General features: G+C 41.2%; 1 protein-coding gene across 3 annotated transcripts in view; it reads left to right on the top strand.

Annotated features, from left to right (window-relative positions):
• Positions 1-17,778, top strand: part of pde2a (phosphodiesterase 2A) — a 178,031-nt gene that overhangs the window by 141,355 nt on the left and 18,898 nt on the right. For all 3 annotated transcript variants that reach the window (XM_074641808.1, XM_074641806.1, XM_074641807.1), the window contains 11 exons: positions 200-289; positions 536-624; positions 5,970-6,079; positions 6,939-6,994; positions 7,199-7,258; positions 8,006-8,162; positions 8,837-8,889; positions 12,192-12,266; positions 12,360-12,401; positions 13,877-13,945; positions 14,035-14,165. In XM_074641808.1, coding sequence (XP_074497909.1) covers positions 200-289; positions 536-624; positions 5,970-6,079; positions 6,939-6,994; positions 7,199-7,258; positions 8,006-8,162; positions 8,837-8,889; positions 12,192-12,266; positions 12,360-12,401; positions 13,877-13,945; positions 14,035-14,165 — 932 coding nt within the window. The remainder of the gene's footprint in view (positions 1-199; positions 290-535; positions 625-5,969; positions 6,080-6,938; positions 6,995-7,198; positions 7,259-8,005; positions 8,163-8,836; positions 8,890-12,191; positions 12,267-12,359; positions 12,402-13,876; positions 13,946-14,034; positions 14,166-17,778) is intronic.

Below are 17,778 nucleotides of genomic sequence, written 5' to 3'. Positions count from 1 at the left end.
ACACAGTTTAAATATTGTATCAGAGGCCTTTGCAGCCTGCCAAGTTAAATATCTGGGGAAGAGCTGTTATAACATGAAACTTGTACCCACAAAAAAAACTAAAGTTTTGCCAAGGCCTCAGGTTTTTGGAGGTGTACACTGAGATCGCAAACAAACAACCAAACAGATATCAGGGCATCTGTTTTGTCTCCTTCCCCAGGATGCTTTGCTACAGCTGGCGGCGGTTGTTGACGCGCGCTCGCTCCGAGTGGCCCTTCGAGAGAGCATACAGGAGCTGCTACCCAGCACGGTATTTGCACACACACACACACTACATCTGCAAAAACAGCTAATTGATATTTCCTTGATTTACCACCTGAAAACTAAAAGCTTCCTGTTAGTATTCAGAGTGGTGGAGCTAAAAGCCTTGGCCCTGGCATAAGACCAGGGAACAGAGACCTTGTTGCAAATGGATGAAGCTCATCGCTCATTAAATTAATTAAAATCTGATAAATATTATAAATGAACGTGCACGTATGTGTGTGTTTTATTCCAGGAGTGTGTGTGTGTCTACATGCTGGAGGGATACTCGAGGCTGTTGTCTGACGACCCGCCACACGAACTGCCACAGGAGGGAAAGATCAGGTGCGTACTCTTTGTTTGTTTGTGTGCGTGTGTGTGTGTGTGTGTGTGTGTGTGTGTGTGTGTGTGTGTGTGTGTGTGTGTGTGTGTGTGTGTGTGTGTGTGTGTGTGTGTGTGTGTGTGTGTGTGTGTGTGTGTGTGTGTGTGTGTGTGTGTGTGTGTGTGTGAGTGTGCGCGTAGCAAGCCGCAGATGTTTCGCAATAGAACAAGGGAGAGATGAAGAGGGGAAACCGAGCCAGCTGTTTTCTCTCTGTGTGAAAAGCAGGTATCACCTGAATTAATATGAGCCGCCCAGCCCAAAATCACATCATCAACACAGCGAGTCTCATCGTGAAGACAGTAAGAGTGTAAAAAAAAATCGATACACATGAGTATCGCGATATTATGTTGTGCGACACTTTATCAATTCTCCAAAACACTGTATTGATTTTTTATTAAACTCTTAAAAATCTGTTTTAAAGCTAGAATGAAGTTACTGCCATCATATGAAACTAGAAAAAACCTAATGAATCTAGTGGTACCAACCAAGTCATACTAGCTTGTCGTGAAGGAGGCTAAATAACGCTCCTAAGTTGGGTGAGGAAAAACTGGTATGGCGATTTTCACAGGGATCTCGTGACCTCTGACCTCAAGATATGTGAATGAAAATGGGTTCTATGGGTACCCACGAATCTCCCCTTTACAGACATGCCCCCTTTCTGGTAATCACATGCAGTTTGGGGCAAAAACATGTACTTTTTTGCATGCAGTATACATTTGTTGTTTGCCTATTCTAAAATGGTTTATTTGTGGTGTGGTCTTACTATAACAGTTTTCCTAAAATAAAATTTTAAAAAATCACAATATATCGCCTTGCTTACAGTATCACAATATATCGCAATATATTGAATTGTTACCCCAGTATCATGATACGTACTGTATCACCAGATTCTTGTCAATACACAGCCCTAGAAGACACACGAGGACCTTCTCCGTGTCTCTTACCCTCTCTTATTACACAGCTTTGTTGAATACTCAATTTTGATTGGTCAATCACGGCGTTCTACTGTCTGTTATTTCTTTATAGCAGACTGTTATGTATAAAGGACTGTTGCTATGGGAGCAGTTCGGATGTTTGACTCTGGAGGACCGTTTTTATGTCAAATTATTGATTTCTTAAGTAAGTAGCCGTGTAATAAGCGGGATAATGTATCCCTTACATTTTTACCATCTCTTACTTTTTTCCTCATTCCCCACTTCTATTGCTCTCTCATTAAAACTCTCCCTTTATCTCCCTTTATTTCCGCCTCTTTCTCTCCTCTCTTGTCATCTGCTATCCCACCTTCCCACCTCGCTGCATCAGTCTGTCGTTGCCCTTTTTTACCTCTCAGCCTGCTCTCTCCCTGAAGAGCCATGAAGCACTAAGCCGGTTGTGTTTCGTCTATCTACTCCCCCCTTTCCCTCCCTCTTTTTCTCTCTCACCTTCAATCCCTCTCCCCACGGAAGCGTCGCAGGGCTAATAGCCGAGGTGACAGCGCCCGGGGTCCCTCAGTGAGACACCGCGATCCTCTCCTCTCTTAAGTGCTCTCTGAAGCTCTACAACCCTGTGTGCTACTGCGACTACTGCCCAGCGAAAACCAACACTACATAATAGATGAAACTGTCTGTTTGTCAGACAAGAACCCTTTTTTTTCCAACACCTCATCGCCTCACAAACACGGGCTCACACACAAACACACATATGCAGACACAAGGACACAAGCGCACATACACACACATTTGTCGGGGCTGCATGCGGGCTAGAGGTAATGGGGATATTAAAAGAGCCACAGGGCACTTTGTTACTTTCCTCCCTCCAATTCACCTGCTTATATAAGCCTGTTATCAAGACCTTGGCCTACACACACACACACACACGCAAAGCACAAACACCCCCCCACACACACACTACATGAACTGATCTGAGAGGCAGAAGGCCACTTTGTTTGAGCCTCATTCCAGCCCACTTTCCAAAACATACAAGCCCATAAACTGGACCTTGACACACAAAGAAAAAAATGCTCCAACAAGTTCATCCAAAGCAGCTTTTATGATTGTTTATCCTCTAAAATATTTGTTGTGCACAAGATAACTGATGTCTCACAGCCAAACAAGCTATTGTTGGAGATGCTGCAGAAGGAAAACACAGAGTTCAAGGTCTAAAACAACAGAATACAGTGATACATACAGTATACACAATGCAGCTGCACAACTGTTGCGACAAACGTTTTCAGTCGAAGGTTAGTTTTATTTCCATCTAAGGGCGACATTGAGTCTGTTTTGATTGAACTCTGGTGCAGTTTGCTTGGGCGGTTGTGAATGCAGTAATCGTACTCAAGTGTGGACCAAAACAAACCATCTGAGACTGCTTGCGTGGGAGAGGACTGATATGAACTTCTGCAGAAGTCTGATGTTTGCTTGACATCTGGGCCAAAGATGACATACAGAATGTGCTAAATAAAGTCTACAAAAATAGTGACGTCAAAAACCGCAATTCCCTCCGTAGAAGTGTCAACTCTCAAATGGAAAAAGATAAATTTGCTCCTTCGTACACGCCCTTACGCAATTTTTTTTTTATTTGGTCTGCTTTAACTTGTGCGCTGTGAAACCGAACCTATTCATATTTTATTTACTTTGATTTTTTTTTGCCATTATATGTCATTATGGTTTTAACAACATTCGATTTGTAAGATTGTAATACATTTATGTCATTAACCTTTTACATATTTTGGATTTAAACTGTTCCGTTACTCTTAGTTTTCATTTTCAGCCAAATTATATAACAACACATTATAATACCAAACAGATACAACTTCAAAATTGAAATGTACATTATATCACTTATCAAGTGATAAGTACAAAATATTTGTAAATCAGTAACTGGCCTGACTAGACCAAGTTTTCTGTAAGCTATGTTTCTTAGGCCGTGTTCACACCTAGCATTAGAATGCATCTCCACATGCGTCTTGAGTGACCACTTGTGATCCAATCATCCTCCCCCGCTCTATATGCAAATGACACGTAGTAAACACATTGCTAATCCAGCAGACGTTGTGATGTAATATTACATGAATATTAGTATTAATGTCCTACATATTTGTGAATATTATTAACATCAAAATGAAAGGTTATTGTACCGGCAGTCCCCGGACACCTCTGCTCCGCCGGCACCGCTGCCTTTGTCAGGCAACAGCGGGGCACATAGCTCCGAGAGCCGGGGAATGAGAGCGAGCGGGTGGGCGAGTGGGCGCTGTGCAAAGCAGCGGAACAAAAACACCGACACGTCTCTGACAGTATGACAATAATGCACTTTGTGTGCCTAGTCTGATAGTCTGTAGATATATAGCCTATAGATATATTTTAATAAAATACAGTTGTACCGACAGAATACAGTAGAGCACAGAAACCGTTTCCAAGCCACGAGGCAGACAAGCGCTCATGTCTGCCTGTCTATTCACCTGAAGAGTACAGAGATCAGTGGATCCCAGCGGGACGTCAGTTGATAGGTTGTTCTTAATGTGGCCCAGGACACATTCGCGTACACACTACTTAAAGAACGTGGCTATATGTGGCCCAGATCACCTCTGAATGTGGTTTGAAAGATCCGATCTCAATACGTCCTCAATGCGTCCTGAGTGCGGTCACACCTGTACTTAGAGCTGTCAACTTGTGATCCGATCACTGAGGACGCATGTCAATACCAGGTCTGAACAGGGCCTTAAAGAGTGCGTGTGTTACCGCCATCCCCCCTCAGAGCTGCACAAATGATCAAACATACGGACAAACACAGACTAATAACTGTTATAGTGGAGCTCCTCCAAGAGAGGAATTATTTCACGCACTGTTGATCATGTCGCTCTTGTTCTCTGTCATCTGCAAAATCTCACACTCAATACCTGAACTGCATTAACGTTAACACACACACACCATCAGCTGCTAGGAACGGCAGTGTTTCTTAATGATGGTTCAGCAGTTAGAACAAATGGAGCTCAAAGGAAGGAACATTAAGTCATTAGCATAACCTAGATCAATTAATCATCAGCTGATTTCTATGAGTGCCAAATACACACCTACACACCCACATCTACTGTGTCTGAGTGGCCTATTTAAATGTCCATCTCTAAGGCTTTGCTGCTAAGTGTTGTCACTGGTCACCACTGCATTGTAAACACACCGCCCAGCCCGCCAGTCTCGACCTATATGTTATTCAATTTGAGCTAGTGTTGCTGCTAACTGTTCCACGCAGATTTGTGAAGCTTTAGTTGACCTTATACTGTAGCTATCTCCATACACACCAGGCATTTATACGGAAATTGAATCATCTAACGTTATGTTATGTGTGCACAGAGAAAGCTAAATAACAGTGTTTTTCCCAACGCCCCAGGGTGGGTTTTTTGCTCTTTGCTGTGCCCGCTATAAATTGGCTTCATGGTCGTGCAGAAAAGCTTCTTTGAACAAAGACATTACACAAAGGTCAGCTGTATTTGCCACCATAGTAAACTACGACGAGAGTGTTTTTTGACTGTTCCTCAGTGAGCTGTAATAAATGGACACTTTTAAATCAATGCACCATGCAGAGATTTGGCTGCCATGGTTGGAGGGGATTTCAGACTCTGTGAGCGTGTAATGGAGTGACTGCTGCAATGTGTGTGTGTGTGTGTGTGTGTGTGTGTGTGTGTGTGTGTGTGTGTGTGTGTGTGTGTGTGTGTGTGTGTGTGTGTAGCTGCTGGAGGGCTCAGTAGATTATTATGTGACGCACATAGATCATGAATCTACCTGTGTGCATGAACAAAACTATTTTCCTTCTTTTTTCCTTCATTTCCATATTCATGCAAGTCTGAGTGTTTGCTTACTGAAGTGTGCAGTGACATCGCCACGTGTGTGTGCGTGTGTGTGTGTGTGTGTGTGTCTTTGTGTCGCTTGGCAGTAGTCAGTCCAGAATAAACAAACGTCTCATATTTTAGCATAAGAGAGCTGCCTTCTCTGTATTAAACAGAACACACGCAAAGACCCTCATCTTTGCCATCATCGCACCTGGCTTCACACCAACACCTTCACACACGCACACAAACGGCTGTATTGAGTTCATATAATTTCACAATGAATAGTAGCTCTATTCAGACATGTTTGGTTAGTGTCAATGAGCACAACGTGTCTGTTTTTGTAATGCTGCTGATTGTTTTTCCATTTGCTCCAATTGTCTTCCAAATCCCCTCTTCCTCTTTGTCTCCCCATTGTCTGACAGACTCTCTGTCTCTCACTCACTGACTGATGTGCTGGAGGTAATTGTCTTTCTCAAACATGACTCAACTCGTGTCTCTGTGTCTTAGGAGTGTCGTGGACCAGCTGAAGCGATGTCAGTGCGCCGGCCTCCCTCCGTCCGAACTGCCAGAGAAATACAGAATCTGCCTCGCAGCGCCGTTACCAGCACACAGAAGAGGTGTGCATCCAACATGTGTGTGTGTTGAAGGGTGTAGCAAGGGCTTGAATGATGCCGGCGGACAGACAAATGGACCAACATCCAAGTGTGTGTGTGCTTGTTTGAGGATGTGTGAGCCTGCATGAGGAGCACAGAGATGTGAGCGCGTGGGAGAAAAAACAAACGAAAGGAGGCAGAGAAGTAGTGAACAAGAGATGATGATTGCCGAGGGATAGGTATGGAGCCGCGCGTGGGCAATAAAATTGGACAAGAGACCAACCACCAAAAAAAGCAATGAAAGGTCTGTGATGAGAAAAAAATGCAAAAGCTGGAATGGAGTGCAACGAAGAGACTCTGCATTCCTCTTCAAATGAACATTTTTTGTTTTTAATCTAAAAACAGAAATGAGAGAATAACCTGGAGGGATGTAATCATGGAGACGTCCTAAAGTACACTTGCATGCCCGCTCTGCACTCTGTGGATCAATAAATACCACTGAACATTTAACGATGTTGCAGAAATAAGAGTTAGTTTTGTACACACATCATTCTGTTTGCTGTCCACACATGCAGCACCTCCAAAATCAAACTTACTTTCTCCCTAAATATCTTGCTATCTGCTCTACACCGATGAGAATAACAAATGAAAGAAAAGAAAATAATAAACAATGTTATGCAAGGACATTAAGGTTGTTTTTTTCCATGTTCATTTCCCCTGCATATTTCTATTTCGTATTAGAACATGAAGAAAGAAAATAAGATTAAGAGCGAGACAAGGACATGGAGAGAGAATTAAAGGAGGGCAATGAAAGGACCAAGAGTGTGTTTTGTCTGAATCAATGCATTATGTATTATGAATGCTTTTCTTTCTTTCTTTTTAGCTGTTGTCATTCCTCTCTTGAACCAGGAGCGGGACAAGGCCATCGCTGTCTTATTGGTGAGTCCTTGCATTCAATAGAGTTTCAATAAATGAATAAACCAAAGTAACAAAAGCAGTCTCTACTGATTGCGTCATCACCTCCTCCTTTTGGTTTTATTTAACATTTACACATTAAATGAACTCCACAGAGGCAGCAGCACATCCTGCAACAGTCAAACTCAGGTACTGGACTGGACTGAAATGTGTCTGTGTGTGTTGCAGGTGGGCTGTAATCCACTATCTGATCAGGATGAACTGCATCTTAACATGCTGGAGAAACATGTAAGCTTCTCTCTTTCTTTGTCTTTTATGGTCACAGATGTGAAAAAGCAACTTGGTAACAGTAGCTGACTTACTGGAGGAGTTTGCTATTTATTTAACCAACAGGTTTCGGCACAGGACGTTTATCAGGGTGTTTTACAGAAGGGGTGAAGCACAGCCTGTATATACTCTACGAGAGGGCGTAATCGTTGTTTTTTTTGGATCATTAGTTTTATTGTGCATTTTAGGACATAATACAAAACGGACATTCGACAGAGACATTCAAAAGAAAATTATACATGAACAAAACATCAAAATAGACATACAAATAGCACAGTTTAATTATGACACCAACAAATCTGTGATTTTATTCCATTCATATAGGCAACGTGCATAGCGACATTTAAAAAAAAACATTTTTCTCCCATAATCAAGACGTTGTAATTATATATGAGAGCACTAAAAGATCCTTATGAAAACATCCACATTTGAGTTGAAACCATTAAACCTACCAACCCTCCACCAATCTTAACAAATCCTGCGAAGAAGGAAATGAGTAATAGCCAATCAGAGGCAGAGTAGGGCGGGTTTTCGCGGAGTCAAACTACCATAAATAACAAGCTGTGTAACTGCCAATAGCTGTGAAAGAGGTAATTCGTCATGCGGATGAAAGGGTACTTAAACAATTCCATACTCTCTTGCATACTTACTGCTTTTCATCTCAACTGACTTTGCTGCTCGTCTGTGTGTTTCTGCATGACGTCACAGGCATCGGTGGCGTGTGTGCGAGTCCAGGCTATTCAGACGTCCTACCAGAGGCCTCCTCTCAGCCCCTCTCCCATACAGTCCCACAATGCACTGCTGCACCTCAACGTCTCGGAGCAGGACTACTGCGAACTGGACCGCAACATCCTTCAACTCTGTGGTACGCACACACAAATGGTTAACATACATAAAGGCATATTAAATAAACCTCCTCTCATGCATCTTACATTTCCTACAGCTTGTGTATACAAACACACAACCGTGAGGCAAACATAATTACACACATATACACACTGTGTGTGTGTATATATGAGGTGGGGTATGTTAATAGAGTAAGCCCATCTGGATAAAAAGCTCTATGAATTTAGATGGACTGCGTCAGTGGCACAAGGAATGTGTGACAGCTCCTGTGTGAAAACACTGTTTAAAATCTCATGCATAATGGAAGTGGACTCGCTAACGCCGCTCCTGTGCACATAAACATTCATCAACGTTGTTTACTCGCTGGTAATTGTCAACAAATATGAGTTGGCTTTAGTCTCCTCAGTGTTTTTTGCCTCGCCTTTCTGCCTCTCTGTCCAGCTCCTTCCTCCGGTCTTCATCTGCAGTCCAGGCAGCCCTCCATCCCCTGTCTTGTCTTCATTATTACTCCCTCTGTTGGCTGGTTCACGTTCACCCTTCCCCGACCTCAATGTCTCAATATATCCCTCCCCGGATTGCTTTCTGTCCACTGGCGTACCTGCTCTGCATTCTCTGCGTCTTCCTTAACGCCGATCTGCCCTCGCTCCTCTCTGGTTTTTACTCCCATCACTCTCTCTCCCTTTTCTCTTTCAGGTGAGCTCTTTGACCTTGATGCAGCCTCTCTTCAGCTCAAAGTCATCAATTATGTAAGTGCTTGAGATCTTTCATATGCTCCCCCATGCACACACACACACACACACACACAGTTAAATACGTACAGTACATGCAAAACATGAAATTTCCTGTCGTTCCCTATACCATAAGCTTTTTATCACACAAGCTTTTTATCACACAATAGTCTCCCCATAGTATGCCCCCTCCATATATATATATATATATATATATATATATAGGATGGACAAGGAGGGAAGCAGAAGGAGAAGTGTAATGATTGATTGCAGTGAGGGTAAAAGCTGTAGGATAGAGGAAAGAGAGAGAGAGAGAGAGAGAGAGAGAGAGGAGATATCAGCTTCAGTATGTGCAGAAACCTGACAACAATTTAAAATTATTCACTGATAAAGAAAATATGAGATAGAGAGAGATGAGGCAAGAGAGAGAGAGATTTGAAGGTTATACGGCATCAAAGGGACAAAGTCTCAGTGCAACAGACCTTCAGAAAACCTTAATAGATGTTCGCACATACTTGTGATTCTTTTTTCATGCTACTTATTGAGCGTGAAGGACTTGTTTTGAATGTTTTATAACAAGTTTTGGTAAAGCGGAGAAAGTTAAATCAGAGTTTGTCTGCACATCAGAAATCAAGGACTTTTTCATTCATTGGTTCCAGCGAGGATTTGCTGCTTTTCTTTGTCTTGTGTGATATTAAACTGAATAGCTTGTGGTCAAAAATTTAATCTTGGACTTGTAACAGACTTTTTTGATTATATTCTGACTTTTTGTAGGCAAAATGATGAATTGATTAACATATGAATTCATCTTTCATTTCAAAAAGCTGACAAAACACTGTCGAAATATACAACAGTGTGCAAATGTCTGGTAATCATGTAACCAGAGTTCTTCTTCATCATCTTGGGTTGGTTGGGATGCCTCCTCCTGCTCTGTATTTACAACTTCACTCTCCTCCATGTCTGCCCAAATATACCGTCATATTGCCCATCCCTATGAATTGATATCGAAAACAATTGCAACCATAATATAGTTTATGTACAGGAAATCTATTTCTGGAGATTCAAAATATAGTTCACTCTCAGTGTTTGTTTTAATAATTAAACAACAGACAAGACTCTGATTTTGAATAATTAATCATATAGAAAGATTATGTGAAAACCAGTTTTTTCAAATACCATTTCTAGCATATGCACTCAGTAGTTAAAATGTTGACTGTTTTATCTTTAAATTGCTTAATTAAAGGGACTCTGGTGCATAATCTGAAGCTCTTGACATTTTTATATTAATGAGGACCTCATTTACTGTTAACTGCAGTGATCAGTGTCCTCTTGCAGCAGAGAACATAAATATATGGGGACATAAACTCCTTTATGAAAATCGGTTCAAATCAATCTGCTCCTTTAAAAAAAAAATCAGGGTATTATTCCTGTAAAAATGGTAAAATCTAAACAGTCCTCACCGACCAGACCTTCCCTGCCACTTTGACGCCGCAGGACTTGATCCATGGGGCAGAACAACACCACAGTGGCGTCGCTGCCTGCATGTAAAATGTCAGTCTTTGATGCCTCTAAACCTGAATTCGTAGTATTTTTCCTGCATCTGAAGGAAGGGAGAGGGAAACGTTGTGGTGGTGCAAAAGGCTACAGGGGTTTCTAAAATGTATTTTGAATCTGACATGATTTGTTTCGCCTGTTTATTGTTACAGTTGTAAAAAGGGGTGAGGGTAGAAGGACGAGAGGAGGGAGGGAGGAAAAGATTGTTGCTTCTGAGGAATCGTCAGTTTGTTGGGAAGTGCTCGGGGCGGCTCTCATGGGATTAGGTGTATTTGGGAAAAAAGGGGGTGGAAGGGTTTATTATTATACGTGGGTTTGTGCTGCGTGTGTTCATGTGTGTGCATGTTGCGTGTGTGACTGGGGGGGGGCGAGGATGTTGGCAGTGGCTGGTGTAGATCTCACTCCTGCTTGTTCTCTATCCAGCTCTGTGGATTACCGAGAAAAATGATGTGTGACTGTATGAATGTGTGTGTGGGTATGTGATCACGTACGTGCTCGTGTACCTACAGTATTTGTGTCATCATACATATACAGGTGTATGTGTGTGTGTGTTCCCACCTCAGAGTGAATTTCAGTCTATGAATGAAATGTTTCTCATCACAGATAGCAGCAGGAAATTGGTTGCGACTGTGCAGGTCTTACAGAGCACAGCAGCAGAGACGCTGAGAGCATACACACTCCTTCATTTAGACACACAGACAGACACCTGTATATCTGACATTGTCTCTGTGTTTATGGGATTTCACATTCAAAGAATGATCTTGTGTGAAAATAACAGTATGTGAATATATTTTCTGTTATTTACGCAGCATGAATGATTTGACCATTTATTAAAGGGATAGTTTGGGTGTTTTGAAGTGGGGTTGTATGAGGTACTTATCCATAGTCAGTGTATTGCCTACAGTAGATGATGATCGGCACGCGCCCAGTTTGTAGAAGCGGACAGGAGTACCGACACGCGAGCATAGCAATGTACTGCTGTGGACAGGGCCGGCAGCAAAACCTTTTATTTTAGCCACCTAAAAAAATCAAATATCAGTTTAAGTTTAAATATTCTAAACATAGCGTACACTTAAAAAGATATTTATCTTTTTAGGCAAGCCTTTCGTGATGTAGGTGACTAAAATATGTTTTTCTGTCGGCCCCGTCCACACGGTACATTACTTTACTTTTGTGTTGGTACTCTTGTCTGCCTCTCCAAACTGCGGGCGTACCGACCGTCATCTACTGTAGGTAATACGCTGACTATGGATAAGTACCTCACACAACCCCACTTCAAAACACCCGAACTATCCCTTTAGGAGATGATGAGTGAAAGGTGAAGAATGCAATATTAATGGGAGTATATATGATAATGTAAAGAAATGTAAAGCTGTTCATTGTAAAAAAGATATGTAAAAATTCTGGGAAAATCACAGTTGAATAAATCCTCTCACGATTACTATGTTAGTATAATAAAACTCTAAATTTATTCCAGATTTTATAGTGCGACATATTTAATTTGTATTTTCTGTAAATAATAGAAATGTGTTCACACCATCAAGTCTTTTTCACAATTTGATGCTGCTGCAACGCAATGAAGACAATATTGAATTCTTGCCCCACCCTAGCCCCAGTCGTTTTCCACTGTCCACTGATTTCTAATCTTATCTTCACACCTCACTTACGCTCAGAATTGAGGCTCTAAAAACAATCTGAGTCTGATAATGAGAGCTTTTTCTGTGATTGTATATCGGGACTGATGCTGTGTTTGTGTTCTCCTTCAGCTGCAGCAGCAGACTCGGTCGCAGTGCTGCTGTTTGCTGCTTGTGTCCGAGGACAACCACCAGCTTTTCTGCCAGGTACACACAAACACACAAAACACAAATGCCATCTACCGTTTTAGCAGTGACTTAATTGAATAAGCCGTGACCTTTGACCTCTGTGACCTTTAGGTAGTCGGAGAAAAAGTCCTGGAGGAAGAGATCAGCTTCCCGGTGAGTCCAACAAACAAAAATGTATTCATATGAATATTCATATATTCATTCTGTGGTTATTTGCATGTATTGGTCTGTGTTCTCTGTTCCCAGTTAAAGGTCGGGTCCCTTATTTATTTATTTTTTAGGTTTTTATATCATTCCGTAGCTTCCCAGTGGTGTTTCTTATGTATTCAAATCCGAATATTCAAATTTTGTTCAATGAACGTATGTTTAAGTGTCAAAATGCTATTTTCCCAAGCCCTTCTAAAAACTCTAAAAGCAGATAGGAATACCAGCACAGTAGGTATGGACGCCACATTAGTATGGATCCAAAAATCACACAATAGCACAAAGAACTAACCGATCGATGCAGCGGTAGACCAGCAACCCCTGTGTTCTGTCAGGTAAAATTACTGTTTTTGTGAATGGAGTCTGGTCTGGTGGCTTTGAAGACCACGATATAACGGCTTCAGTTCCCCATCGGAAAGGGCTGTTTGATGGCGAGGTAAAGCGGTGGAAATATTCTAAAAGCAGCGTACACTTTTTTTAGATGGCTAAGATCTGTTTTTCTGCTGCTCCCATCCACAGATGCTTTACCTCGCCGTCAGACCGCCCTCTCCCAAGGGGAACGTTTTATCTCTCCCTTCAAAGCCACCAGATTACATTCACAAAAGCAGTAATGTTACTCACAGAATGCAGGAGTATACATACAACCCCACTTAAAGAAATCAAAACTATCCCTTTCAGTTGTTTCCAAACTTAGCACAGCTAACTTTGACTCAGCTACTGCTAGCGTTCACATTTTCATAACCTTATTGATTAGCTTTGATTTGCTTACTTTGGTAACCTATCACTGTGGGCGTTTCCATTTGAAAAAATGGAAAAGCACGTACATGGACCCGCCATTTAAGTACATCATGCCTTCATTCAGTCGTTCATTCACTTGCCTTTTTTACACTGGGGGCCATGAAGTGGTACACTAAGTTATATTATGGGAGGTTTGTTGCCATTTTTAATAAGTATGCTTTTAATGCAAGTGTTGTAACCCTGCGTGTAGTTCTCTTTGACTGAAACGACAGAATAAACCCCCCACGTGTAATCTCTTATAATCCCTAGCAGGGGTTATAATTATGACATTTTTGCAGGTAATCACCTCCTTTAGGTCGCTTTAAGTCTCCTGTCCCTGGTTGTGTAGCATTTTTAACAGGTTTCCATTATGGTGCAGACCGTGTACCCCAGGCCAAATGATGTGTGAAATCTGGATAGTAGTTAGTGTAGAGAGATATTAGGACACAAAAAAAACACACCCTAGATGGGTTGTTTGAGTTAATTTAACAAGGGAGGTAATAGACTTCACGCCGAATAAACAACCTTTATTTATATATTTTAATCCTGAAAGAATCTCCAGGGACTCGCTCAACGAGTCTGCTTTCTTCCCGTCTCTCGCCCTCATTACACTCATTCCCTTTATCTCTCTGCTTTTCTCTGTTCAGCTGATGTTTGGACGCTTTGGTCAGGTTGTCGAGAAGAAGAAGTCAATTAGCCTTCAGGACATCAGTGCTGTAAGGAGACATTTTCTTTCTTTGTTTGTTATCTATTCATCTATTCTGCCTTCATACTGAACAGATATTTCTGCCTCTCTTCCTCTCAGGAGGAGCATCGGCAGCTGTCCAGCATGTTGGGCTGTGAGATCACCTCCATGCTTTGTGTTCCAGTGGCCAGCAGGGCCACCGGTCAGGTGGTGGCGCTAGCGTGCGCCTTCAACAAGCAGGGCGGGCAGAGGTATGTATGTCAACTATTCAATTAATCACCAACTATTTATGATAATCAATTAATCGATGTGAGTCATTTTTTATGAGAAAAAAGTCAATATTCTCTGATTCCAGCTTCTTAAATGTGAACATTTTCTGGTTTCCTTACTCGTCTATGAGAGTAAACTGAATATCTTTGTGGACTGAACATTTGAGGATGTTATCTTGGGCTTTGGAAAACACTGATAGACATCTTTCACCATTTTCTGACATTTTATAGACGAATTAATCGGGCCGGCTCTAGCCTTTTTGATGTCCTAGGCGAAATTTGGATTTGGGAGCCGCTCTAGGGTTAAGGTTCAACCCCCCAGAACCCTAACCCTGTAAACCGCAACACACATCAGACATCACAATTTTTTTAAGACAAAAATTACGATTTTCATTTTCATAAATAACTGCATTTATTATAATATAAATAAACAATTGGTCCCTGATATTGTTGGCTTAAAAAGTATTTAGTCAGTTTCTCTAGAATTTACACTTTTATTAACAAATACTGTAAGTGTGGCTGGGCAGATGAAAAAGTGTGAGAAAGAGAGTTACAGGGGTGAAAGGTGTATTTATTTATTTATTTATTTTTTCATTTGTTACTTCAAAGCAGAAAATGAGGACGGGCGTCCACTGTAGTTCTAAGAGAAAACTAGACTTCTGCACCTCATCATAGCTCTGTTTTCAGGCTTTAAAAAATCTATCAGGAGACTTTGGCCAATCACAGGTAATTTCAGAGAGAGAGCGTTCCTATTGGCTGTGCTCCGGCCATGTGAGCGGTGCTTGGTACTTTCTCAAGAGATCTCAACCTGCTGGGTCACAAACTTTCTCATTTTACAGCTAAACAGTAAACTACAAGATGTTTTTGAAAACATTTGAGGCGAGAAATAGGCATTAACGTAACATAATATTGATTCATATTTGATCAGTGCTGCCTAGTTTGACTGTTGTTGTCCTCCGGTCTGCGAAATCTTGCAGATGCCATTATGAGCACTGGAGGAAGCCGGAGGACACAATCTTTTTTTTCAGATTACCTGTTTCATGTACTTCTGTCGGGATATAGCGAGCGTTTAATGAAAATAACTTTTTTGAATCACATTTGCTCCAATCTCGCCTACTTCTGCTTTAAGCCTGCCCTGGAAACAACAAATAGATGATCACACTGAAGTATTTCATGCAGAGCAGAGCTCTTACAGCAAAATCAGACATTTTTTTAACCTTTTAGCTTACTTTTAAAGTCACTGTAACTTAGCCACCGATGACTTATTGCTGAAGTATATTTAAAATGCTGTGATTCAGTCTGAATAATGATTTGGCTTTTCCTAATTCCTGAAGTGCTGACTCATGGTAGAGATTTATCTGGCAGCAGCTTACAGTAATGTTGGGATGAGTAAGCCCGATTGGTTGAGCTCAAAAGCTCAGATTTGTTTATTTTATAGCAGTGAAGAGTTCAAATCTGCCGCTAACCAGCAGAATGTGCTGCATGTGAATGGATACCTTCACTATGGAGCCTGTGTCGAATCACAGTAGTGTGTGTGTGTGACGATGCAGATGGCTATGCGAGGATCTAGAGTCAGGTCATGAGTCTAACAGCGGGTGGCTTGGCCGCCTGGTTTGGCACTATGCTTTGGCATGCATTAGTGTGTGTGTGTGTGTGTGTGTGTGTGTGTGTGTGTGTGTGTGTGTGTGTGTGTGTGTGTGTGTGTGTGTGTGTGTGTGTGTGTGTGTGTGTGTTTGCGTGTGATCCTGCCAGGAGCAAAGCTGCTATCTCCTGAATACAGAAGTCGGTATAACGCACTCCAGCTGTGCCTGTTTGTTTACGAAACAATCTGGAAGTGTGAGGAAAGTTTCAGTCTATGTATCTATCTATCTATCTATCTATCTATCTATCTATCTATCTATCACCATCTCCTTGTCAAGCAGCATGTCTCTACTTATGTTAAAGAGCTGGTAGATTAATGTATTTTAAATCTTTTTTTCCTGAAACACATGCTTGTGCTCACATACAGTACAATCCCTCTCCTTTGCATGCTCTCTCTCTCTCTCTCTCTCTCTGTCTGAGGACTAAGATAGATGAGACGGGATCATGTCCTAAAATTTCTCCCTCTGCCAGTGGCACTGATGACAGAGCTGGCATCTCATTACCATAGTAACAGCAGCAGGATTATGGTCGCGAGACTATGCATAAAATGTGATAAATCTCTCCTTTGCCCCAAGCACAGTCATCCAGATTTTAGTAGCGGCATATATCGCAAAGATACATCCCCTCATCATATTGATTGCATATTCATAATATGCAGAATTTATTGGAACTCTTTGGCTGGCCTCCTAAAAGTGTAAATTAGCCTGTTACCCCAGGACAAAGGCAGATAGAAACATATTGTGACCCCAGTAACAGGTCCATTACTCACTTTTGATGCCAGCAAATATATATACAGTTTTTCTCATTTGCTTTGGCTCATTTTTTGAAACAGTCTTAACTTTCTCTGAAGTAGTAACTCACCCAGAACTCTTCATTCATGCTTCAAAACCGAGTCATTGTGTCAGTAAATTGGTCAATGGAGTCAAAATGAAAAGTTGTCTTGTCATCGTGTGAGCCGTACTGGTCAAAATGTTTAGATGTTTTATTCACCATGGCAGTCAACTAGAAATGTTTCTAATATACAAATCTCTGTTTTGTTATTCTTCTCTTTTTTGTTGACACTGACTGTATTATACAAGAATGTCAGTTTTGTCCTGCTGGATGCTGTTGTGTATCACACTGAGCTTTCTAGATTCCCAATTCAACAATAGGTCAAATACTCTACAATACTGTAATAGTTACACAGAAAAAGGATATGCACATTTGTAAGTATACAGTACATTTAATGCAATGTGTTACATGTATTATAAACATAAAATGTAAAGTCATATACAGTGAACAGAAATGTTGCCACAAAAAGTCATCTATGCCAAAAAACAACAACAACCCTGCAACAATGTACTGTGCATCTGACATATTTTGATAATTGAATGGATCATTTTGCGTGTGACGGCTCAAACGATGAAGGAATGTTTAGAAGTTGTGAAGAGGACGACAATTTCACTAAGAATCAACTCATCAGTTTTGATCAGTTAGTCATGTTGAAGTGGTTATTGTACTGACTCTTGTGCCAAAACACGTGCAATTTGCTTGAAGAATGAAAAACAACGAACTAATTGTTCAGAGGTTTGAACTTATTGTTTTGAAAAAACATATTCTCATTCAAGAATTGAGCCAAAGGGAATGAGAAAAACAGTAAGATATATAATGCCAACACATGATGAGGTTTTATGTTGTTTGGAAGGCCATATTAGTTGGCTGTTGGGGGTATTTCTGAGGTCTCATGCTGTCTGTACCTTTGAAAAACTGCATCCAACTCCAAAGCAGCGTCACACAACACCAAACACATTATAGCTCACAGTCTTTTTCAAAAAGTACCAGTTTCTTTGTGTTTAAAGTGGGGTTTCTTCCTGCTGTGTGTGTCCAACTTCTGGTCATTTGGATACGGACTCCTGCTGCTTTTCCTTCTAAGTGCGGACATTTAGACCAATTTCTATCTAAACTGGAAATAACT

The sequence above is a fragment of the Sebastes fasciatus genome, chromosome 7 (genome assembly GCF_043250625.1).
Source record: "Sebastes fasciatus isolate fSebFas1 chromosome 7, fSebFas1.pri, whole genome shotgun sequence".
NCBI lineage: Eukaryota > Metazoa > Chordata > Actinopteri > Perciformes > Sebastidae > Sebastes > Sebastes fasciatus.
Note: the sequence above shows the minus strand (reverse complement) of the source record. Positions and strands in the feature narration are given on the sequence as shown.